This window comes from Marmota marmota, unplaced genomic scaffold, assembly GCF_001458135.2.
Source record: "Marmota marmota marmota unplaced genomic scaffold, marMar, whole genome shotgun sequence".
Lineage (NCBI taxonomy): Eukaryota > Metazoa > Chordata > Mammalia > Rodentia > Sciuridae > Marmota > Marmota marmota.
This window is the reverse complement of record NW_026000185.1, coordinates 1,178,227-1,203,781: the sequence shown is the minus strand read 5'-3', so window position 1 is coordinate 1,203,781 and position 25,555 is coordinate 1,178,227. Positions and strand designations below refer to the sequence as shown.

At 49.1% G+C, this 25,555-nt stretch overlaps 1 protein-coding gene across 1 annotated transcript in view; it reads right to left on the bottom strand.

Annotated features, from left to right (window-relative positions):
* Grin2a (glutamate ionotropic receptor NMDA type subunit 2A) overlaps positions 1–25,555 on the bottom strand; it is a 324,945-nt gene that overhangs the window by 297,103 nt on the left and 2,287 nt on the right. Inside the window, exon 3 of the mRNA XM_015490728.2 lies at positions 25,039–25,470. Within this exon, the coding sequence (XP_015346214.1) occupies positions 25,039–25,452 (414 nt within the window). The 5' untranslated portion in view covers positions 25,453–25,470. The remainder of the gene's footprint in view (positions 1–25,038; positions 25,471–25,555) is intronic.

Here is a 25,555-nt window from a genome sequence, read left to right as displayed (position 1 = left end):
CAAGGGTCAGATGCCTTTCTGTGAAGGGCCAACAAGTAAGAACTTCAGGCTGAGCAGCTCTTGCAGTCTCTATAGCAACCGCTTGACTCAGCTGTTGAAGCACAAAAGTCTCCACAGACAGTACCTTCACAAACGGGTGTTCCAATAAAACTTTAACTACAAAACCAGATGGTGGGCCGTGGCTTGCAAGCCCCCTGAGAGGTACTCTAGTTGATATGACAGAAATCGCGAAGGTGGTATAGTCGAGACGAAAGAGGGAGAACCATATTCAGTTCTTGGGACCCTAAGTCCCCTTCCCTTAGGGTTATCACTTAGTATCGGTTCAGTCTTACCGAGAGACTACAGGACATACCTGGTACTAGGTAGAGGCACGTTTCAAAGGAAAATGGGGACAAGGTGGGTGTAGGGAGGAACATCCACTCACCCATTCGTTCAGCAACATACTGTAAAAAGTCACGTCGGCACGCAGCAGAGGGTGGCACAAGGGAAGCCATCGCCATCGCCAGCTCCCACTGAGACCTGCTCACCCACAGGTGCCCCTCCAGTGTGCTTCACAGTGGGGAAAGCGAGCTGTTAACATGATCATTCTGATTCTGAGAGACCAATCGTCTTTGAATCTCTGGCCCGAGGTGAAGGACAGATGTTGGCGGATGGCTCCAGGGGTCCTCCAGGCAGCACCAGCCTGGATAACAGAACTGACATTTAATATTATGCTTGATATCGAGAGCTTCCCATGGCTGGTGTCTGCTTGCTTTTGGAGCTATACCTAACAGACATACTCCCAAGCTAACGAAGGAAGCATGAGGCGAGACCTCGATCGTCCAGAGCCATAAAAGAAATGACAGCTAGAGGTGACATTGCCTCGTTAACAACGACACAACCTTCTCAAGTGCAGCTACAAACCCTGTGTCCCAGCAAAGATCAGGCATGCTGAACTCACCCTTCTGCACTGGGCCACCCAGGTATGGCACGGCTTTGTCACCAGATGATCAAACGAGCACTTTGCAGGAGAGCCCACCAGCTCATCCATTAACCTAGCAGAATGCTTCTCAAGACCCTGACGTGCACCAGGCCCGGGGTTAAAGGCCAGAGGTCAGAAGGAAGACTCGGCCCCCGTCCTGGAGAAGCTCACATGGAGGCTCTCCTAGGAACAGCCATGCCCAGAAAACTCTTGGCAATGTCCGGAGACATTCTGGGTTGTCACAGTCAGGGACCATGGAGTGGGGGGGGAGTGTTAGCGGGGATCTGGTGGGTAAAGCCCAAGGAACCTGCTAAACATCCTGCCAGACAAAAGGCAGCCCCTCACCCCAGCAGTTACCTGGCTCAAAATGTCAAAGTACCAAGACTGAGAAACAGAAGACACAGACGTGAACAAATGATGGTGGGAACGATGCCATTAGATCAGTGTGAGCAGGACCCAAGTGTGGCAAAAGGAAGAGGAGAACCTTAAAAAGAAATGAAATCCTTACTTGACGCCTCTGACCCTCCTGATGATTCTCCATTTCTCTGTCCCCTTTTTATGGCAAAAAAAAAAAAAAGAAGATTTAAAAGTTGTGCCCGGCTCCCGTCTCTACTTCTGAGCCCACCAGAGTCTCTCCTCCACCAACACCAGGCACCGTGGAAACCAGCACATCCCCCAAGGCCCCCATCCCCTGTCGTCACAGGCACTGCAGGGTCCTCGTCCCACCAGCAGTGACACAGTGGGCCCTTCCTTTCCCAGACCTGCCTTCCTGGGAGTCCCACTCCTAGTTTTTTCACCAGCCCCTGCTCCCTCCCAGCTCCCTGCTGGCTCCTCTCCCCACCTCTCAACACTGGAAGGCCCAGGAGTTGGCAAACTGTAGCCGGTGGGTCAAACCCAGTCTACCACCCCGTTTTGTAAACGATGCTACGTTAGAAGCCAGCTATGTCCACCCACTTACATATGTCTAGGAGGGGCTTTGGTCCTACGAGGGCCTGGCTGGGTAGCTGTAGCGGAGACTGTAAGGCCCACAAAGCCTAACACATCTCCCCTCTGGCCCTTTGCAGAAAAGTGTGCAGACCCCCGGCCTACATCATTGTGTAATCCGTCTTTCTCTTTAAATGGATCCAATTTTTAATTGAATTTTTCATTATGGAAATTATCAACTATGCAAGGGGAGAGAGTTACACGAGATTCAATACCACCTAAATGTTGTCAGTTGTATCTACGGCCCGGAATCTGTCCTGAGCTACAGATTCGTGTCTTCAGACACCCTGTTTGATGTCGACCTCCATGTGGATGTGAAGTGCATGAGAGCCTGGCCAGAGCAGAGGCAGAGAAATCTCCCTTTCTCTACACCTTCACCCCCTACGCCCCGCTCCAACAGCAGCTCCCTCCACCATGTTAACCAGGCTGCATTAAAATTGCGATTTTCTCCATGAAGGCAACATGAGTCAGTGATACACCAAGATTCCCTGTACTACCTTTGTAACTTTTCTGTAAACCTAAAATTGACCCCAAAATCTAAAGTTTATTAAACTAAAAACCCCAGGAGTCATTCTTTCCTCTCTCGTGGTTGACTTCTTTATTTTACCCACTCCCAGCATCCCGTCAGCAAGTGCAGAACATTCTACTTTCAAGCCTAGCCCAAATCCGATCGTTCTTACCACCAAAGCCTCCTGGCCCAAGTCACCCGCCTGTCTCGTCCCCACCTGGATTACACCTTCCCAAGTGCCTCCCTGCTCTCTCCCCTCCCTTCCCACTCCCTTCCACTGCAAACGCAGCCTCATTGGGAGACTTTTTAAAAAAGAGAGAAAAATCTGTCAATCATCTGTTCCAACCCTGGCATTGGTTTCCTGTCACAGTTAGGATATAAGACAAACTTCTCCTGACTACGAGTCCCCTGCGAGCTGCCATCTGCTGCCACTTTCCATCTGATCACTCTGCGGTGTCCACCCTGGTCCATTCCACCGTTCCCTGAACGTGCGCGGCCCACCCTCCTCTACCCACTCCAGGCTCTAGACACTTGCTGTCACCCTCTGCCATACTCCACATGGCACACGTCCTCAGCTCCTGAGAGAGACCTCTCCTGGCCACACCTCTAAGACACTCCACCATGGCCCCCGGCTTTATTTCCCTGCTCAGCACATACTGCAGCCGAGGCTTATCTTCTACCGTTATCAATCTTTTCATTCTCTGCCATCCCAGTTAGAAAGCAAGCTCCCTGATGACAGGGACTGTGTCCGTCTTGTTTACTGCTGGACCCAGTCCCTTGAACAGGCCTGATATCAGTAGAGACTCACGTATCTGTCAATGTCATCTGTTGGATGAACTCTGCCCTGGAGAAGTCAAGAAACGCTCCCAGAGCGACGGCAGCTGAGCTAGGGCCTGGGAGTGCCAGTCTCCTGAGGGTCGGAGAGTCTACTGCACACCCTCCCCGGTCAGGGGCTGGGACGCATCCGGGTCTGACAGGCTTTTTCATCCCCAGAAGCGTGCCCCAAGTCCTGAACCTCTAAGTAGTTTCAGCTCCCCTAAGTCTAGAGCTGCCTCAACCCTGGCCCATTAGCCTCTCAATTTTCTGAGTTTCCTCTTTTCTTTTTCAACTTTAGCTACCCAGGGTCTATGCCTGGGGCATAAGAGCCAAGAACAATTTCTGCCTTTGCCCACTAGGTGGAGGGGGGTGATCTGCACCAAGGCATCGAAACAGGGAGCAATAGAAAACAATGAGGCATGAAAATCCAATGTTCCCACACATCTTCCCCCCAAACTGTGGGGTTCCCTAGGGACTCGATTCAAAAGTTAGTGATTTTCCTAGATCTCTTTTACCTACAGGAAAACAGGACATCTTCTGTCAGCCTAATGCTTGGCCAACATCATCCACCTCGATCTTTACATCCGTTTTTGCAGGACAACTGAAAGTTCCCTCCCACCTCTATCGTCATCACTAATGGCCACCACCACCTCACGGTTTGTCCAGTTACGTCACCTTTTCAAAGAACACTCAGATCCATTGACTTAGAAGCCCCACCAAGACCTCTGAGCTCAAAGCATCAAAGGTTACCAGGGAATTAACAATCTGTTAAAAAAAAAAAAAAAAAAAAAAAAAGGGTTCTCAAAGCCACCAAGACAATTCAGCCACTGTCTGCCCTCTGACTCTCCTCGTCAGCCACTTCAGGTTTTCCCAAGGCGACTGCAGGTGAGAACGTCAATCAAACCAGCAGGAGGATGAATGCTGAACGAGGAGAAGCAGAACTTCCTGCTGCCTTAGCACCAGGCCCACAGAGAGGCTGAGCTGCTCCCTCATCTTGAGGACTCACCGTGAGCCTGAGTGAGCCCATCTCAGACACCTCCTCCCAGCGGTGGCCGCCAGGCAGGCCAGACAATGGAGTAGAGGACAGGACTGGGCAGAAAAGTCAAGACACCTGGCAGACCCCAGAATGGGCTCATGCCATTTCCATCTTCCCCAAAGAAGCATGGAAGTCGAGAAGAGTTAGGGTTAAAACACAACAGCCCTGCTCCAACCACACCATCTACATACGGTCGCCCAGACGCACCCGCTCCTGGCCGCCTACATGTCCTGATTCATGCTGTTCTCTCCGGCTGCATAAGCTCAGGGAGATTATTTATTTCTGCCAAAGTTGGCATTTGATGTGGACATGATTACTGTTCAACTCCATGGACACCATGTGCCTGACTTTCTCCCTCGCTCCACTCTTGAAATCCTACAGATCCATCAAACCTGTCCTTGTCCCCACCACAGCCCTGACCTGGCACATTCCACTGTGGCTGCAGCTAATTGTTCTTGAGCTTTTATCACCTTTCTTGGCTTGGTGTCCCAGTCACCTTTGGCTTTACCAGACAAAGTCGCTCTTCCTCTAGGTAAACCCACTTCACCTGGGCAGACAGTAGTGCTAAAGCCGGAATTCTCCCCACACTCCGACCTCAAAAATGGCAACCCAGGCAATGAAATGCCATTCGGCACTACAAAGAAATTAGCTACCGAACCACTAAAAGACACGACGAAATCTTACATGCGTGTTATGTACATGTAGTACCTAGCCAGTCTGCAAAGGCTACATGCAGTACAACTCCAGCTATACGTTATTCTGGAAATGGTAAGAGTATGGAGATAGTGGGAAGGTCAGTGTTGGCCAAGGATGGGAGATGAACAGGCAGAGCACTTTTAGGGCAGTGAAAATACTATGTGACATTACAACAACGAATACATGTCCTCATGTGTTTATCCAAACCTAGAATGAGTCTTTTCAGTCAAGCACAGACAGTGGGTGATAATGATGTGTCCGGGTCACCAACTGTGCCCCTCTGGTAGGGGATGTTGATAAAGGGGGAGGCAGGGCACCTGTGAGGGCAGGAGGTCGATGGGAAGTCTCGGTACTGCTTGTTCAATTCTGCTGTGAACCTAAAAGTGCTGTTAAAAATACAGTCCTGGGGACCGGGGCTGTAGCTCAGTGGTAGATCACTTGCCTTGCAGGCACGAGGCACTGGGTTTGAAACTCAGCACCACGTAAAAATAAACTAAAAAAAGACTTTAAAAACTAAAGTCTTGGAGAAAATGATGCATGACTCTTCCCTCCCTCAGCCAACGAGGCCACAAGCACTGGATGTATGGGCATCCATCACTCACAGGAAATACCTCAGATGCCAACCATCCTCCGTGAAGGAGGTATGTCTCTGCCCACTTGACGTTTATCAGGAAATACTGACAGGGGAAAAGCCACTTCAAGTATGATAAATCCAGCCATTTTACACATAAGGAAATTCCAGTTTTCCTCTTAATGTACATTGTATAGGCGTTTTATAAACGGCCTAGGGACAGGATGATCTTACAGGTTGCTATCTTGTTTCCTGTGCTCCCTGAGTGAGAAGCCTTCAGTCAGAGGACAGGTCAAAATAAATTATGTAGACAGACATCAGTTCCTTACACTGAATCCAAGTCCTTCAATCCAGAGACTCCAAAGCCACACAGGTCTTGACTGGCCGGCTAGATTGGTTCTACAGGTGCCACAGTGTACCTGTGTCTTCAGGCACCTGAACCTGCCACTTGGGCAAGGGGAATGCAGAAAGACCTAGAATTCAAGACATCCACTCAGGAAGTGTTAAATGTAGAACACGTTAGTGTTAGAACAACGCTCACTCCAGAGAATGTCCCGCTCTACCTGCCGAGCCGGGCTGTACGCCTCTCACGGACAGTTACGTTTCCACAGCATCAACCCATTTTATAGACAGGAGGCTGAGAGTCAGAAGTCTCGACTTCCCTATCTCCCTCTATAAGGACCCTAGGATGACACGGGATCCCTCTGTATAATCCAGAAAAATCTCCCCCTTCCAGCCTCCTTAACTGAGTCGCACTTGCGGAGTCTCTTTGCACAGGAGGGTCCAGGAGCTGGACGCGCACAGCCCTGGGCAGGGTCATGGTTCTGTCTGCCACACCCACTAGGCGTGTTTGAGACCAGATCTTAGGGACACTGAGCCTGGGAGTCCTAGAGGGTTTCAGGAATGGTCCCAAGACAGAGGCCAGAACAAGACCCCATGTGGGAAGAGCAGAGTCACGGCTGGAGCCCAAGGCGGCCGAGGACTGAGCTGGGCAGCTTTAGCCCCCGCCCCCAGCCCAGTTCAGGTGCAAGAGAGAAGCAGGACGAGGGCTTGGAACTGAGCCCGAAGTTCCTCCCGACCTCCCTGAATTCATCTGCTTGGGCGGCCACAACCAAGCCCCCAGACAGGGCGGCTCAAATGACAGACCTATTGTGTCACAATGCCAGAGGCCCCAAGTCCAAGAGGAAGGTAACGGCAGGTTGTTTCTTCTGAGGCCTTCTCGAGGGCACCTTCCCTCCTAGAAAGAAGGACCTCTGTGCGTCAGTGTCCTCCTCTCTCTCTGTGAGGACACTAGTTGTACTGGACAAGGTTCCACTGAATACAGATGCAAAAATCCTCAATAAATTCTGGCAAATCAGATACAAAAATGTATCAAAAAGATCATGCACCATGATCCAGTGGGATTCATCCCCAGGATGCAAAGCTGGTTCAATATACGGAAATCAATAAATGTGATTCACCAAATCAATAGATTTTAAAGAAAAGAACCACATGATCATCTTGATAGACGCAGAAAAAGCATTCGACAAAATACAGCATCCCTCTTTGTTCAAAACACTAGAAAAACTAGGGAAAACAGGAACTTACCTCAACATGGTAAAAGCCATCTATGCTAAGCCTCAGGCCAGCATCATTCCAAATGGAGAAAACTGAAGGCATTCCCTCTAAAATCTGGAACCAGACAGGGATGCCCTCTCTCACCACTTCTATTCAACATAGTTCTGGAAGCACTAGCCAGAGCTATTAGACAGATGAAAGAAATTAAAGGAATAACTATAGGAAAAGAAGAACTTAAACTAGCACTATTTGCTGAGGACATGATCCTATACCTAGCAGACCCAAAAGGTTCTACCAAGAAACTTCTAGAAGTAGTAAATAAATTCAGCAAAGTGGCAGGATATAAAATCAACACCCATAAATCAAAGGCATTCCTGTATATCAGTGACAAATCCTCTGAAATGGAAATGAGGAAAACTACCCCATTCACAATATCCTCAAAAAAAATAAAATACTTGGGAATCAACCTAACAAGAGAGGTGAAAGATCTATACAATGAAAACTACAGAACCCTAAAGAGAGAAATAGAAGAAGACCTTAGAAGACGGAAAGATCTACCTTGCTCATGGATAGGCAGAATTAATATTATTAAAATGGCCATACTACCAAAAGCACTATACAGATTCAAAGCGATTCCGATCAAAATCCCAATGGCATTCCTTGCAGAAATAGAAAAAGCAATCATGAAATCCATCTGGAAAAATAAGAGACCCAGAGTAGCTAAAGCAATCCTAAGCAGGAAGAGTGAATCAGGCGGTATAATGATACCAGATCTTAAACTGTACTACAGAGCAATAGTAACAAAAACAGCGTGGTACTGGCACCAAAACAGGCTGGTAGACCAATGGTACAGAATAGAGGATACAGAGACCAATCTGCAAAATCACAACTACCTTATATTAGACAAAGGTGCTAAAAGCATGCACTGGAGAAAGGACAGCATCTTCAACAAATGGTGCTGGGAGAACTGGAAATCCGTATGCAACAAAATGAAACTGCATCCCTTTCTCTCACCATGCACAAAAGTTAACTCAAAATGGATCGAGGAGCTAGGAATCAAACCAGAGATTCTGCATCTAATAGAAGCAAAAGTTGGCCCTAATCTCTATCACTTCTTTATCTCTTAAAGACTCTCCCAGCACATTCACCTTCTGGGGTCCTGGGAATTAAGATAACATTTGACACTTGGTAGACACAACTCATCTCCAAGCACTCAAAGCAGCACACTCCAAATGCTCCAGGATTCTTCTCCCTCAGAGGAAGCCAGAGATGTGCCTCTTTTCCTAGAAACCGCTGGAATTTAAAAATCTCAAGCACCAAACTTCCTGCTTTGGTGGAGGTAGGGAGGCCAAGGACCCCCGGCAGACCAAGCCGTGACCCCACGGGGGCACAGCCAAGGCTCTCTTTCAAAAGCTGATCTTTAACAAAGTTAGTCTGGGATGTGGGGAGGATGGAGAGAGTGACGAGATTGTTTTTATGCTTGTACAAAGGACCACATCACACCCCAAAGCAGAGACGGAGACAGGCCCCTCCTCTAACCCAGAGGAAACGGGAATTGCTTGGGACCCTCCTGGCCTGGAAGAGGTGGTGCCTGGGAAAGGTGGCCTCTGCTCCTGGGCCACGCTCGTCACAGGGAGGCCTGCTGTGGAGGCAGGTGGGGAAATGGCTCCCAGGAGAAGCGCCAGGCACACAAGAGCACCTTTCTATCCCTACTTGAGGGAAGGAAGCTTCAAAATGTGCTCAGCTCCACCTCTCCATTTCAGGGCACGACAGACATGGGACAGGAGAGACGGCCCTCCTGTGGCCGTCCTGGACAGTCTTCCTGCACACACCTCAGCATAGAGGACACATCAGATGTCAATCTCAGCCTCGTCAGACCCACCTGATGTCCACTGGGACACCCAGGTCAGCTATTAAAATTCTAAAATGCTTGAGTTGTGACTGTGACCACCACAGCCTCCCAGACCCTCAGGGGCCTGTGCCACTCGGCCCCTCCCTCAGGCACCCCCATTTCCCCTAAGCAGCCCCCAGAGATCCATGCTGACACCACAGGGGGTCCAGGACCTTGCAAAGCGGGTGTCTCCTCGAGGGGCCCAGGGTCAGGTGCTCTGAGCTTCCCCACATGGTAATTCCAACCCCTGCTTCTGTTTAAAACTCACATTACTCCCCCTCACACCTCGAGGGACAAAGAGAACAGCTGGCTGCTCCCTGCCTCTCACGCAGTGTCCCCCTCACATGGCCAGGCAGTCACTGTTACCTGTGCACCCTGCCGGCGACCTCAGAGAAAGCCAGGAATCCCACCCCACCGTCCCCACCAGGCTGTGACAGGAGCTCCGGGGCCCACTCGGACCCGACTCTCTCTCCCGCCTCCTGAACACTCATAATCATCATCATTACACGCAAATCAGTTCCCACCAAAATGATTTTCTGCTGGGAAAGTTAACATTTTAAAGCAGTTCCTGAAATAACATTGATACCGAGACAACAGTTGAGCGGGGCCTGGTGACTAAGAATGAATAGTCACAGAACTCCCTGCCAGGCTGCAAAATATTTATCATTTTTTTTAAGAAATTCAAATTATTTCACTGTACTTTGTATTGGAATCCATCATCATCTGAGATTTTTCCATTGACACAATGGGAAACATCAAAGAGGTTAAGACGTGCAACACCTTGGGAATATAAAAGCAGTGACTAAATTAAAATGCCGTCTGCAGCAGGTGTCACAGAGAGATGCAAATTTAAACAATGAGATACCATTTTCATCTCGCCAATTAGAAACTTCCTAGTTTCAAATGCTGGCAGGAGTTAGGTGACAGAATTACTTTAAGACACAGCTATAACGAAAGTGTCCAGTCGCCCAATGTTTCTAGAGACTAATGGACAGTATGCATCAAGGTCCTTACATTTCTTTATGCACAGTGACCCACTAATTTGAAAATAAGAACCTGCTGCACTTCATTAAAGATATTCACTGAAGTGCTGGGGGATTTCTATTTTTTATTCTAATTTGTTCTATATGATAGCAGAATGCATTACAATTCATAACACACATGGAGCACAATCTTTATATCTCTGGTTGCATACAAAGTACATTTACGCCATTCGTGTCTTCATACCTGCACTTTGGATAATGATGTCCATCTCATTCCACCGTCTTTCCTACTCCCATGGCCCCTCCCTTCCCTCCCACCCCTCTGCCCTATCTAGAGTTCCTCTATTCCTCCTATGCTCCCCCTCCCTACCCCACTATGAATCAGTCTCCTTATATCAGAGAAAACATTTGGCATTTGGTTTTTGGGGGATTGGCTAACTTCACTTAGCATTACCCTCTCCAACTCCATCCATTTACTGCAAATGCCATGATTTTGTTCTCTTTTATTGCTGAGTAATATTCCGTTGTGTATATATGCCACAGTTTCTTTATCCATCCATCTACTGAAGGGCATCTAGGTGGTTCCACAATTTAGCTATTGTGAATTGTGCTGCTATAAACATTGATGTGGCTGTGTCCCTGTAATATGCTGTTTTTAAGTCCTTTGGGTATAGACCGAGGAGAGGGATAGCTGGGTCAAATGGTGGTTCCATTCCCAGTTTTCCAAGGAATCTCCATACTGCTTTCCATATTGGCTGCACCAATTTGCAGTCCCACCAGCAGTGTATGAGTGTGAAGTGTTGTTTTTAATAGCAACAAATTGGAAGAAATCTAAATTATTGAGTAAATTGTGTTGTGCCCACAGGATGGAACACAGTATACCAAAGTGATTGTAAATAATTTGAAATCGTCTTGGGAAGAATAAACTATAGGCTATCTATAAAATCATATAATAGTGTGTGTGTGTGTGTGTGTGTGTGTGTGCATACGCGGTAAGGAAACAAGAACTGGAATGTTAACAGCGGTTGTCTATGGATGAGAAGATTAAACTTGATTTTTATTTTGATACTTCTCTTAATCTCACAAAACCTTTAAAGTGTGCCCATGATAGATTACTTTTGTATTAGCTGCAGTTATTTTTTATTAGTGCTTCAAGTACTTACCTCTTTGAGGTATATATGAACATATTTATAAATGAAATACAATGATGTCTTGAATCTGCCTTAAAACAATCCAGAAGTCGGGAATGAAGAGAGTTGGTGATTCAAGCTAAAAACCTTCTTCTCAGCAAAAGAAATGATGGATAACATGAAGAGAGAGCCCACACAGTGGGAGAACATCTTTACTACACACACATCTGAACACTAATTTCCAGGATATAAAAAGAACTCAAAAAACTTAACACCAAAAAAACCACAAATAACCCAATCAATAAATTGACTAAGGAACTGAACAGATACTTCTCAGAGATATACAATGAAATCAGGCGCAATGCATACGCCTGTAATCCCAGCGGTTTGGGAGGCTCAGGCAGGAGGTTCGCAAGTTCAAAGCCAGCCTCAGCAATTTAGCAAGGCGCTAAGCAATTCATTGAGACCCTGTCTCTAATAAAATACAAAATAGGGCTGGGAATGTGGTTCAGTGGTCGAGTGCCCCCGAGTTCACTGGTACCCCCCCAAAAAAAATATACAATCAATCAACAAACATCTGAAACAACGTTCAACATCTCTAGCAATTAGAGAAATGCAAATAAAAACTGCTCTAAGATCTCATCTCACTCCAGTCAGAACGGCAATCATCAAAAATACAGGCAACGATAAGTGTTGGCGAGGATGTGGGGGAAAGGCACACTCACACACTGCTGGTGGGACTGCAAACTGGTGTAACCACTATGGAAAGCAGGATGGAGATTCTTCTGAAACTGGGAATGGAACCACCATTTGACCCTGCTAACCCACTCCTCAGTCTATACCTAAAGGTCTTAAAATCAGCATACGACAGTGATGCAGCCACATCATCGTTCACAGCAGCTCAATTCACAACAGCTAAACTGTGGAACCAACCTAGATGCCCTTCAGTAGATGGATGGATCAAGAAACTGTGGCATATACACTCAACGGAATATTACTCAGCATTAAAAGAGAATAAAATCATGGCATTTGCAGGTAAATGGATGGAGCTGGAGAATATCATGTTATGTGAAGTTAGCCAATCCCCAAAAACCAAAGACCAATGTTCTCTCTGATAACTGAGAACATTAGAGAGGGAGGGGGCATGGGAAGAAGGGAGGAACTCTGGACAGGGCAAAGGGGAGTGTGGGCGGGGAGGGGCGTGGGGCAGTAAGGTGGTGGATGAGACGGACGTCATTACCCCAGGTACCTGTGGCTGCACAAATGGTGCGTCTCTGCGTCAGGTCCGACCAGAGAAATGAAACGCTGGGCTCTACTTGTGCACAACGAAACGAAACGCATCCCACGGTCACGGGTAACTGATTAGATAAAAATAGGAAAATGTTTAAATAAATGAATAAGAGAGTGGGTGGAGTCCCCCAGGCCAGAGGCATGGCCAGGCACTGGTCACCGCCGAAGCTGGGGACATGGAGGTCACGACTCTAGTCTCTCTGGCTTCGTACCTCTTTGAAATTTTCCCTGATCCAAGTCTTTTTAATGCTGCGAAACAGCAAAGAGCGAAGGGGGGAAGGCAGGGTGGAGAAAACGCCTAACCCGAGTTGACAGAGGCCAGACCCACAGCCGGGAGCTGAAATTCGAATGTGGCAGGAGGCTCGGGTCCCCACTGAGGCTGCCATTTCCAAACCCCCACGAGTGGACGCCAGGCCGCCCCGGACACCCATCTTCTACAGACCCACGGTCCCTCCGCACGGTCCTGGATTCATCCCCCCAAGTCAACAAAGCCAGGCTTCCTCAGCCCCACAGAGACCTTAGCTATAATAGAACTCACCTGGGAAAAGACGCTGCCCTGGGTTTCAGCCCTAGAGCGTAGATTTGGAGACAATGTGGATTCCAAATGCCACGCGCTCTTTCTGGCTAGATCCTCCCAACTTGAAGAGACAAGACAGAGCCGGGGACACTCAGCCATTTGTGAAACAAAACAGGAATCGGCAAAAAGCTCAGTGTTGTGATGGTAAGAAATGCCACCCAGAGGAACATTCAGAAGCCATCAGAACATCACTCAAGACTGGCACCTCGAGAAACGCGTCCAAGGGAGAGAGAAGCTAGACTGTCCGCTCCCTCTGGCCCTCCAAGAGCCACCTGCCCGCTCTGCAGCGCCCCCTTGGCCATGGTGATGGTGACCTGTGGGGGAGGACACCAACCTCTGCTACATCAGCTCTCAGTTCACTGTAGACCCCCACCCTGCGACCACTGGGTGAGTTCTCCCCTCTTCTGTGTTCCCGTGACCCCTCAACACCCTGATCATAGCCCCAGCACAGTGAGTCAGGTCAGAGGGAACAAGTGGATCACAGATGTGTCCACAGAATAGTCTGGACCAAGGCACAGGCTCGATCACTGAGTGAAGAATGGACATATTAATAAATCAACACACACAGTGTTTCCCCCTTATCTGCAGAGGACACATTCCAAGACCCCAGTGGATGGCTGAGACCATAGCTAGTGCCAAATCCTACATACCTATGTTCTTTCCTATATGCATATCTCTATGATACAGTTTGATTTATCCATTAGGCACAGTACAAAATTAACGATAACTAATAACAAAATAGAATACTGTAACAATATATTGTAATGAAGACTGTGAATGTGACTTCTTTCTATCAATCTCTCTCTTTCTCTCTCTCTCTCTCTCTCTCTCTCTCTCTCTCACACACACACACACACACACACACACACACAGCTGATCTGATAACTAAAAACAGCTACTGAGTGACTGTAGCATACACAGGACGGATACACTGGACAAATGGATGATTCCCACCCCAGGCAGGTCAGAGCCTAAAGGCATGAGATTTCATCACACTGCTCCAAACAGTACACAATTTAAAACATAAGATTATTTCTGGAATTTTCCATTTAGTAATTTTTAAGCCATTGTTGATTGCAAGTAACTGAATCTGCAGAAAGGGAAACCATGGGTGTGGGGTACTGTTGTGAATCAGTTCCAGGGAGGCCTGTGCAGGGGTCTCAGGGGGTCTGTGAACTCCTACAACTGCACACACTGGGCCTACATGTGCGTAACAATGTGGGAAGAAGTCATAGCCTTTATTAGGTTATAAAGTGGCCATGGCTCCCCAGACACCAGCCCTGAATCACTTTGAATTCTTTGAGTGAGTGTGCAGGCCAAGCCCTTGTGTTCTAGAGTGAGCTGTTTTGTTTTGGCAAAAAGACATTGTCAGAGACCAATGAAAAATGGGTGACCCCTTTCAAGTCTAGGCTGAGACTTAAAAGAGAAGACCCTTCTAATACACCAGCTCCAGCAAACCTTACAGATCAACTGCCACTCAATGAACATTCTTCCTCTTCAATGGGGAACGTGGAAGGGAGGGGGGTCTGGAGATATCCACGCCTCGACTGCATAAATATTCTTTCTGAACACTATATGCTGTTTGGATTTTTTAGTCTGCACGTGATCACCTTTTCATAATAAACGTGTAATTACAAACAACACAGCCATTTCCATCATGGGGAAAGTTATAAAATTTGGAAAGAGAAGGCATTTGGAAAGCCGACCAAGTCAACTTGTTTTTTTCATTTTTGTTTTTGTTATTGTTGCTGTTGTTTGGGTTTCTTTTCCTTGAAGGAGTGTGGAGAGGGAAATAGAAGTAGTAGAGAAACAACAGAATTGTACCCAGGGCATTTTGCCTTTAGCAAATGTTCAAAAATGCAGGGGAGCCAGGTGCGGTGGCCCACACCTGTAATCCCAGCTGCTCAGGAGGCTGAGGCAGGAGGATCGAAAGTTCAAAGACAGCCTCAGCAACTTAGTGAGGCACTAAACCACTCAGCAAGACCCTGTCTCTAAATAAAATACAAAAATTAGCTGGGAATGTGGCTCAGGGCTAAGCACCCCTGAGTTCAATCCCTAGTATGACCCCCAAAAGAAATGCAGGGGAGAATAATAGACAAAGAAGAAAAATCTGACAACTGAAAAATCAGAGAGGGGTCTGCCAGTCTCTGGAATGTGAATGTGTGATGACAGTAAGTACAAAACTAGGAATCTGCTTCAATAAGTAAGCTGGTTCACACCGTGCAAAAACTCCCTATTTAGAGATCATTAGCAATTATTCTAAACATTGTCTTCTGCAGATGAGCTTCTTAGCCAAAAACATTTCCACTAGTAAATACGAGGCGCTGACCTAGTTAAGCTTATATTTATATGTGTGTGAGAGTTGAGTTGATATATACATAGGTTTCCTGCTTTTCAAATATCATCTACCCTTCAGGATGATGTAAAGTCCCTTGGGGATTTAAGGGGATGATGCAGGGATCATAAATTCCTCCCCCATGCCAGGCAAATTTATACTGAATTACTCACACACTTGGAGAAAGTGAAGACGTTGGTTTGCAGCCAAATCTAAGGGCCTAAAGCACCAGGGCGTGGGGATTTAAAAAAAAAATCAAGGATTTGAGAGGTGCAGAGTGTCTGGAAGAGAAAGAGCCTCCGAGGTGACCCAGCCCAGCCCTGCCAGCTCAAGTCAAGTCTCAACCTCATTCCTGACAGTCAGGCGCCCGCCACTCAGCTCAGTTTCATCCTGACAGATACTTCCTATTTGTGGAGCCCTAATTCCAAAGCTCATTCCTCACATCAAGCTGAAACTTCACTCCTTAGCATCCCGCTCTCAGCTCTGTCCCCGAATAATGACAACAAAAAACATCAACCCTAAACCTTCTACATAGGCCATGGGGTGTGTGGATGCACCTCTCAAATCCCCTCTGAGATTTCCCTGCTCCAGGCTCAACATCCAGAAATAGTGCTTCTGAGGCTCTGAACATATTTCATTTAGAAACTACACAATCCTGAGGGTCCCTTCTCCGAGCCCATAGAAATTCCCAACATTCATCCTTACACATTACCCTCTAGAACTGAGTGAAACTCTAGAGACGGTGGCACCAGTGTTGCTGGAGACCATCAGCTGTACCACTAAGGCTCTGTTCCTACGCCCCTGCTCACAGAAGAAAGCTTTGCAGCCATCACCTATTATTCTCAGAGAAGAATCCTGAACTGCCAGTCTCCACCAGTGATGTTTGAGGAGTAGAAATGTGGACCAGTGCTGGCCACTGAGATAGAAGAAGTAGTCTACTGTAGTAAAAGGATAAAGATTCTAGGAAGAAAAAAAATACTTGTTCTGCTTTCCATTTTCTTTCTGTTCTGAATAATGGCAGGTGAGGATGTGATGACTGGAACAGAGGCAGCCACCTTGTCACTAGATAAACCAGCTGCTGAGGAAGGGAAGGCAGAAGGACTAGGAAGAAGCCGAGTGCTTTACAGTTATTAAGTCCCTGAACCAGACCTGGGGTTCCTTGTTACTTAGTAATGCTGAATGTCTCAGTGGGTCAGGCCACTGTGGGCCAAACAGCCTGTTACTTGTGCAGCTGAAAGCACCCTCAATGACAGAGAAGGTGTAATAGAGCTACATATATATTCTAAAATGAGGGAGGTGTAGTGTGTGTGTGTGTGTGTGTGTGTGTGTGTGTGTGTGTCTTAGAATCTGATGAACTTCTGGTCAAAGCAAAATAAACGAGGAAACAAACAAAAAACCGTAATTGGGTACCACAGGGTTCAGTGCTTACCGAGACCAGGCAGTTAACTAATGAGTGAATCAGGGTAGATCTGAGATAACAGAGCGGGAGGGTTAGGGTCAACTTAGAAATGCTCTGCACATCCAGAGACATGAGCATTTTTATCAAAGGGAGATCAGCAGAATAGAGGAAAGGAGCCAGGGGGAGGGAGGAGAGGAGGAAATGGGAAATACTGAGGAATTATATTGGCCAAATTATATTGCTGCACTGTGTGCACGTGTGAATGTATAACAACGAATCCACCATCATATACAACTATAACGCACCAGTAAAAAACCTGGAAAACACGCAAGCATTTTTAAATACCATACTAGTGGGGAAAAAATGCCTCCATACGCCAGACCCAGCCTGCAATCCTTCAGCTCCCAACCCTCGCACAACCCACTCCCTAGTTAGTCTGGGGAGCAGACTAGTAAATAGTGCAAATGCTTCTCAATCCCCTAGGGAGACAGTGGTCAAAGGGCTAAACTTTCCTTTATAAGACAAATAAGTTCTGGAGACCTCACGCACATCCTGGTGACTACACTTAATAAGTGCGTATCATATACTTGAAATGTGCTGAGAGTAGAAGTGAAGTATTCTTGCCACAAAAATTACAAGGGTGGTGATGTGCCGGGAGGGGTCATTAACGAACTCGACTGTGGCGATCAACTCACGAGGTAAGCCAAGACACCACGTGGGACGCCTTCCATGTCCTCGGTCCCTATTTGTCCGGTTTACCTTCCCTGCAGTCTGTGATGCTGATCCACCCTTTCCCTCTGGAAAGAGTCCTGAATTTTTACTTCATCACCAGCATCTTAATCATTTTAGTTCAGACAAACAAAATAGTAACAGCAAAATCTGTTGTCTGAGATACAAAATCTCTCCTGTCTGCGTTGAATCTAATCCCCTTCCCTAAATCATCTGGACTCCCAGTCACTGCCTGGAAAAATGTAATAAAATAAGAACAAAGAACAGGAACCCAAAGACGTCGTTTCTTGTGCTATGGCTCAAAATAAATCCCCACTATTTCTGGGATCTTCATTTCCTCATCTGAAAATAGGGATTCTTTAAACAGATATTTTGGGGGGATTGCCAGATTCCCCAGGTGACCACTAAGTCATCAATCCTTGGCAGAGATAAAGTGAGAAACCAGAGACACCGCCACTCTACACCCTAAACCCAGGCTGACATATGCTCCGCTTGGTAGAACCATTTAGTGCAAAGGTCGAAGAGTCGGTCTCCCTGGCGAGGGCTTCCCATCGCCCACCCTTAACCTCCCGTTTGCTGCACGGAGCTCACGGCAAGGGCTGAGAAGATACAGGAAGCTCTGTTCGTTCCAACTGAGCACATATGAGTCATTTCACGCCGGACCCCCTGTTTCTGGGTGTTCTGTGGGATTCTCTCCCAGCCTCCTGCAGGGGATATCTCCTTATCACTGTATAACCTCCAAGCCTGTTTATGGTTACTAGAAAAGTCCATGTACACTGGAGAAAAAATAAAAACCATAGAACGATGACAGCTGTATGATGAGCCGAGCCCTGAGCCAGGCTCTTTATCCCATGTAGGTCTCAGAACTCTGGGGACCAGATGCCATCCTTGTACCATCTTACAGAGAGAGAGACACTGAGGCTTAGAAATAAAAACCCTCTCCCCATGTTCACCTAGCCAGGCAGTGGGGATACCCGAAACCCAGGCCACCTGATCAAGCTCCAACTGACAAACCACTCGATCCACCCCGCTATGAGTCTCCCCCCGAAGACAACCTCTGTTCACATTCTGGCCAGACTTCCCTTAAGAGCACATAAAACTTAGTGAGTTGGGAGTCTTCCAGACAATATCATCCCAAACTCTCACTTTGCAAGAACTGGAGAAAGGTCAAGGGCCTTCCCCAAGATCACACTGGTATTTGGAAATGGAATCTAGTCTAAGGTTTCCTGGAATCATCCAATGCAAGCGGACCAGAAGTGGTTGCCTGAGAACTGTGTCGAGAAGGATTTAAGACCTGGGTGCAACCGGAGGCTGATGACGGTGGCATCAACGTGGAGGTGTGGCCGTGTGCACTCTCACCACCCTCCCTGGGAGCAGCCCCTGGAAGGGAAGATTGCCAAAGAAGGGCTGCTTCCTAAAGACCCCATGTTTTGCTCACCAATATCAGGGGATGTCCACCCGACTGCCTCAGGGCCAAGCACACACACACAAATGAGGGGAGTGGGCAAGTTGGGGGCTAAAGAAAGGAGGGGTGCCTTGGTGGGTGTGGGGGCGATGGGGAGATGACTCATCTCCAGCTACCAGTGTGGTCAGGCCTTCCGATTTTTTTTTTCAAAAAAAAAAAGATGAAACTTGGATTTATTTATCTTTTTTGTGTGTGGTGCTGGGGATCGAACCCAGGGCCTTGAGCATGCGAGGCAAGCGCTCTACCAACTGAGCTCTACCCCCAGCCCCCAAATTTGCATTTTTAAATGCGATTTAAACTTTGAAATGTTGACGACCAATTCAAATTGGAAAGCTAAAGAGGGTGGGGGATGTAGGGTAAACAAGACACACCGTCAACAACCTTAGAACCTCTCGTTCCTCGACGGCCACTTCCACGGTGCGTTGGTAGAGGCCACCAGCTCGCCACAGACCTGAGGTCCAGCCCAGGCTCCTCCTCTGACCCCCTCTTTCTCTTCCCTCCCCCTCACCCCCCTACAGAACCCTCTTCCAGTGAGGCTCCCGTGGACGGACCCCTTCCCCAGGCACCAGATCACTGCTCTCCAAGGTCCACCCCAAGGCCAATAGCCCCGAGGGCACCTGGCAGAGCTCTGGGGCCCGCTGGGAAGCCGCCTGTGGCTCTCTGGTGACTTAGAGGAAGGGAGGGTGAGGACAGCATCCGACTGCTCCTCCGAGGGCTGAAGACAGGCACCCCCTCTCCTGGGGGCTGCTGGTGCCTCCGAAGCCAGAGTCGGGGGTCCCATGACATCCGCTCTGGTGTCCGCCCTTCCCATGAGCTTTTGGCATCGAACAGGAAGGCCTGTCCCTCACGCCCCAGCTCCAGGGCTGCTGGGGAGGACAGCACCAGCTTCTACCTCCTGCTGACGAGCTCTCCTCAGCTCCACAAACCTTCCTATGTGACCCCCGCCCCGTGCCTGTGAGTCCCCAGGAGGGCAAGTCATTCTGTCCCTGGAGGGAAGGGAAGACTTGGCACACGCGTGTGATGAACAGGAGCTTAGGGACCCAAGGCCAGCAGAATCACCCCAACCCCACAGATATGCTCCCCCGGAATCCACAGCAAGCTGGCCTCAGAACCTACGGCTTGATTCATTCAGTCAACAAACATTTACCAAGCAGCAGATGCAGAGGGCAGACCAGCACACAGTGCCAACAGGACTCACGTCTGGACCCGAAATGAGCGAACCAGAGGTGGCGAAGTGGAGGGGTGGTCTAAACAGTGGTGGTGTGAACAAGACACCCGAAGCCATTGAAAACCAAGTTGGAGAAGCCTATTTAATGAGGGAAAGTTCCAAAAATATCTGATCAAGTTTTAAAGAGCAGAAAAACAGGTTGGGAAATGAAAGTGTCTCAAAATCAGAGTGAACGCACGCGGTAGATTCCCTCTTCTGTCTCTAAGACGTAGAATTTCTACAGAGATCTGTAGTTATTTTAAAATTTACACAGTATTGCTTGGAAATGAAAAAAGGAAGTCACAGATCAAAACTACAGAGGACTTCCCCAAAAATGCGTAAATTAAAAGACAAGAGTCAAGACTGGGGCGGTGGGGAGCGGGCAGCTCGGTGGTAGAGCATATGTCCACTTACTATCACAAGGCCCTGGGTTCCATCTTCAGAGAGAGAGAGAGAGAGAGAGAAGGAGGGAGGGAGAGGGGGAGGAGGGAGGGACTCTACAACTTCAAGTAGGAATCAAAGCCACATGATCCTCAGGGGAATGGTGCCACGTGGGCCATGGGAGCCCAGGTCTCAACACCCCCTGGGGAGAGGGGACAGACAGCAGAATTGTGCTGCTGGCTACGACTGGGGCTGGAACATAGGTCCCACCACCAAGAGTCACAGCCCAAGAGGAGACCCCTGTCTGAGTCAAGGAACTAAAACCAGGTCCCCGGTGGGGAGGACGCAGGCCTGCACCAGCTCCGTCCAGCAGGAGAAGGCTGTGGGCCGAGCGGCTGACACAGCCCTGAGGGAAGTCCTCACCGTTACAGGTAAGGGACAGAGGGAACCCTAAAGTCACCCTGAAAATCAGCTCAAACAAAACCTAGAGGACCCAGGAGACCTCGGATCCACAGCTCTGCACTCGGGAGGGTTTGTGACTGAAGAAACGAAGACGCTGGGCGATGAGAGAAAGAGTGTGTGACAAGAAGGACCCCGGGGGCCGAGGAGGGGATCCCAACATGGGGAGAGCTGTTGAGAGAAAGTTAGGGAGAAGGGACCAGTTAGGCACCCGGGGAATACAGCCGATCATTGTGGAAGTTAAAAACTCAGAGAGGCAAAATAATAGACCAGCCACACATCAACCGAGGTAGTTAACGGGAAATCTCCCCAAAGCACCAAGAGAGAACCTAGAAAAACAGGAGACGCGGTCAAGGAACCACAGTGTGCATGGACCCAGAAGGAGAGAACAGAGACATGGCAGAAAGGAAACTTCAACAGCAGGCTGAGATTTTTCCAGAATCAAAGAAATACCTGAATTTTCTAAGAAAAGGCACAGAATGCAAAGTACAACAAGCAAACCCCACATAGCGGTATGATCCCAAATCTGTAACGTAATCAACCAACAGAGCCTAGAAGGAGATACAGCAGAATGGCCGCAGAACCTTTTCCTGGTGACACTATTGGGAGCAAAATTTTAATCTCTTCTTTAAACTTTAATGTCGTTTCTAAGTGCTCCGCAATGAAAAGACACCGTTTTATAAAGTGACCGTGGAAGAGGAGCATTTGTGATTTCAAATACACAGATACACACACACACGTATTTTTTTAATCTTCCCTCCATGGACTCACTCCTTTAGCCGAGGAGACGAGATGCACACAGAAAGCAAAACCCAAGCAGCCACAGCCTCGGACGATGGCTAAAGTCTGTGTCTTGACGAGTCCCAGGACACGGAGCAGGAAAACCAAGGTCCAGCCATTCACTGGACTTGCTGGGGGACCATTCCTGCAGCCAGAGTGTCTGTCCCCCAGGCAGAGCCAAAATCACCAAACCAAGAGAAGACTAGAATATCAAGCACTATTTTCACCTCTGATTTAATTATATTTCAGGACCACCAACTGACATGAGGAAAATCAACACCTCCGCTGTAAATTAGATTAACACCACAAAATCTGCCAGTCAACATTTCAATTATGATAAGGCTTTGTTCTTTTCCTCGTGTAAGCTGAGGGAAAGAAGAAAGTGTGTGTGTGTGTGTGTGTGTGTGTGTGTGTTTTAACTGATACATTAACAGCCATCCTTACCCATGGGGCACTACTACACTGCCAATGGAGAAGTGAAAATGATAAGATGTGTTCTGGACAATTTACCAAGTCATCATCATCATAGGGGGAGACACAGGTGCCCTGCAGATTTGGAGAGGTTGAAGCTTTGGGGTCATAACGCCATCAGCGTGCCCAAGAAAGGCAGAGTTTTAGGACACGTCCCAGGCTGCCTTTGGAGCCAAATAAACACCACACGACACTCAGCTCTAAGGGAACAGGTGGCAAAGGCACGTGCCAACTAGATGTGTTACTAATGGAAGGAGAGGCTCTTCCCATCTCAGATGATTTCTTTCCTTTTCAAACACATCCAGGTTTCTCAAAGTATCGCCCTTTCAAACGTCACCTGCCCATCCCACAAATGGGACCCAGCATCTGCCCCAACACTGTCCCCACTGACGTCTTGACTCCCAACCATCTGGCCTCATCCCCAACAGTTCCACCAGAATCACAGGCAGGGCAGCCTCCCCCAGACGACGCTGAAAACCCAACCACAGTGGGGAGTTTCCAACCTCCTCCGCCATTTTTGAGCCGATGGATTCTTTCTCTCCCCTCCTGTCCATCCCTCCTCAACCTCTCTAAAATCCCGCCTTCCCTGGAAATGACCTTTCTTTCCTGCCTCTGCCTTTTCCCGATTCATACTTCCACCCGCATCTTCATAGGCGGGGAGGGGGGTGGTCCCCTAGGACCACCTGCTGCCACCCACACCCACTGATGTCTCAAAACTCGCTTTGTCATGGTCCCTTCCAGGGAAGGCAGGGGCTGGTCTAGGCGGTCAGAGCCTGACATTCACTGGGTGAAGTTTCACGGGTGGGCAGGGTCATTGCTTAGCAAGGGGATGCTGGTCCATGAACACACCCCGTTTCTGGTTTTCTGCCTACAGGTAGGTGGGTAAGTCAGGGGAGAGGCTGCACACCCACCTGTCAATCAGTCTTAGAAGACAGACAACTGGAAAGACACTCAGGACTACCAGACCCAAGCCACCTTCCCGGATTCTCCTCAAATCAGAGTTTTCCACTAGGCTGTGTGGGGGGCCCCTTGGTTCTAGAAATTTCCCCTTCAATATGGTTGATGGGGAGGTGGGATCACAGGAGGTGGGATCGTGGTGATATTTAGACCCCATGGTAATATTTAGAAGCACTGCCCCAGCCCCTGCTGGACACCGCTGTTCTCCCTCCTGGCCGGTCCTTCCTGCGTACAAGCCCTCAATCCGCTGCACCACTCGTGGCTCAGTACCTCCTAAGCAATGAGGCTTGTTTCCGGGCTTCCTGAAAAATGGGAACGGCCAAAGGAAAGGACGGGCTTGACTTGGTGAGATGTAAGATTGCAGCTTGAGACCAGAAAACCAGCTATCTAGTCCCATCCCCCACGATGCGGTCTAGCGGAGTCTCTAAACTCCATCGGAAAGTTAGAGGAGACTCTGGTAAACCCCAAGGCCCTTTCCACTTCTGAAATGGCCCATGCACTAGGGGCAGAGCACGGCCATTTCTTTCATCCAAGAAAGGAGCACCCAACACTGAGAGGTAGCTGGGAGGACATTCGACCACACACAGGGAGCCGCTAGGCTGCAAACCATTTAAAAAGAATGTTTAATAAGATGTCACATCACTGGCGCACTTCAGCGGAATGTGTTGCAGCCCAGGAGGCCTGAAAGAATTAATACGATTCCCAGAGGGGCCGGTGGGAAGTGCTGAGCAGAGCCAGAATCGGATTTGGTGGAAATAAAAGTGCTCTGAGAATGTCAAAGGGAAAGAGACAAATGTCTGCGTGCCGACTAGGATGTCGCCTGCCATCGGAGGAACCTCTCCATGAAGGTCTAGGGGCTGGGGACCAGTACACCCCTTCCTCCCCTTCCGGACCGACTGCATGGAGTCAGAGTGCACCACACCTCGGTCCTTCCTTCCCTCATTCTTCCGTTTTCCTTCTCCCTTCCAACCTTCCCCTCTCCCTCCAATTCAGCAAATCCCCCATCAGACCCTCACAACATCTCACGCAAACCTTCAAACCCCTCTCCCCTCTCCAACCAGTGCTCCCGAGCTGCCCGCAAAAGGACCTTCGCTGTCCCCCTAAGCCAAGAGATTTGGGCGCACTCTCTTTCGTTTTGAAACTCTTCCATTTCAAGACCAAGATCCATTATTGGGTGCCAATTACTCCTGTGAGGGTCTCAGAGCCCCTGCCCGAGGACCATCCCTACACAAGGGTCATGTCCGGCAAAGGCCAGGGCCCCTGCCCTGGGCCTGGAGTCACTTCTCCCACTCAAGCCCATAGGGAGAGGCGGGTCCCCCCAGGCCCCTCTAGCCTAAGGCTTCTCAGACTGCCGGCCCCTAGAGTTCATCACCCAGGGTCCCGAGAAGCAGGATATTTTCTGTCCTTTTGTATTTTACCTAAAATCTCACCACAATAGACCCACCTTTATTATGTTTTTCAAGTGATGTTTGTCACTTGTCACAAGAAGGAAAATGGGGACACTTTCCCACGCGATCAGGTAAAGTCAATATTAGAGGAACCTGAGCCGTTCTGCTCCAGTGCTCCGGGCTCCCTCTGCGCGCCACTTGCAACCTCTGAGCATTTCCACCTCCATTCCTCCTCCCACTTCCGCATTTTCCACTTTCTCCGTGGCACCCTCGGTGCCCCCAAGGACCTCACTCTCAGAACCAAGGCTAAAGCCATTTCCACTCATTTCCCAGTGGGGCCAGAGGTCAAGACTCCTCCCGCCTTCGGATTGCTGGGGGACAGGCCCGGGGAGCCCCAGGACCTGCGTGGCTGCCACAGATGGCGGGCGCCCTCCGGGTCCCGGCCGCCCATCTCCTCCGGGTCTTACCTTGTCAGCCATGATCATAGATGCGCCCCCGTGGATGCCCAGGATGGGGATGAAAGTCTGTGAGGAGATAAAATCCAGCATCTGGGCCACAGCCTCTTGGTCGGTGTCGTCCCCAAACACCAGGCCGTGGATTCGTGCCCCGGACATGAGGTCGCACACGTGCGTGATGAGGCTCTTGGGGTCGGTGCGGTTCATCAGCAAGGCCACCACGTTCACGTCCAGGGGCAGCCCCGCTGCCTGCTCGGGGCCCCACAGGTTTCGAAGTTGGCGCTCTGTCACGTCGTGGCTGTGACCCAGCAGCACCGCGATGTTCAGCGCTGGGGGACCCTTCTCCGCCGCCGCGCCCTGCGCCGGACCGCGCCAGACCAGAAGGGCCGGCAGCACCAGCAAGGTCCAATAGCCCAGTCTGCCCATAGTCGCCACTTACGGTCCCTGCAAGGTGGAGAGCGAGAGGCAGGGCGGCGGTGAGCCAGGGGCCCGGATGAAAGGGACTGCCGAGCGGCGCCGGCGCGACCAG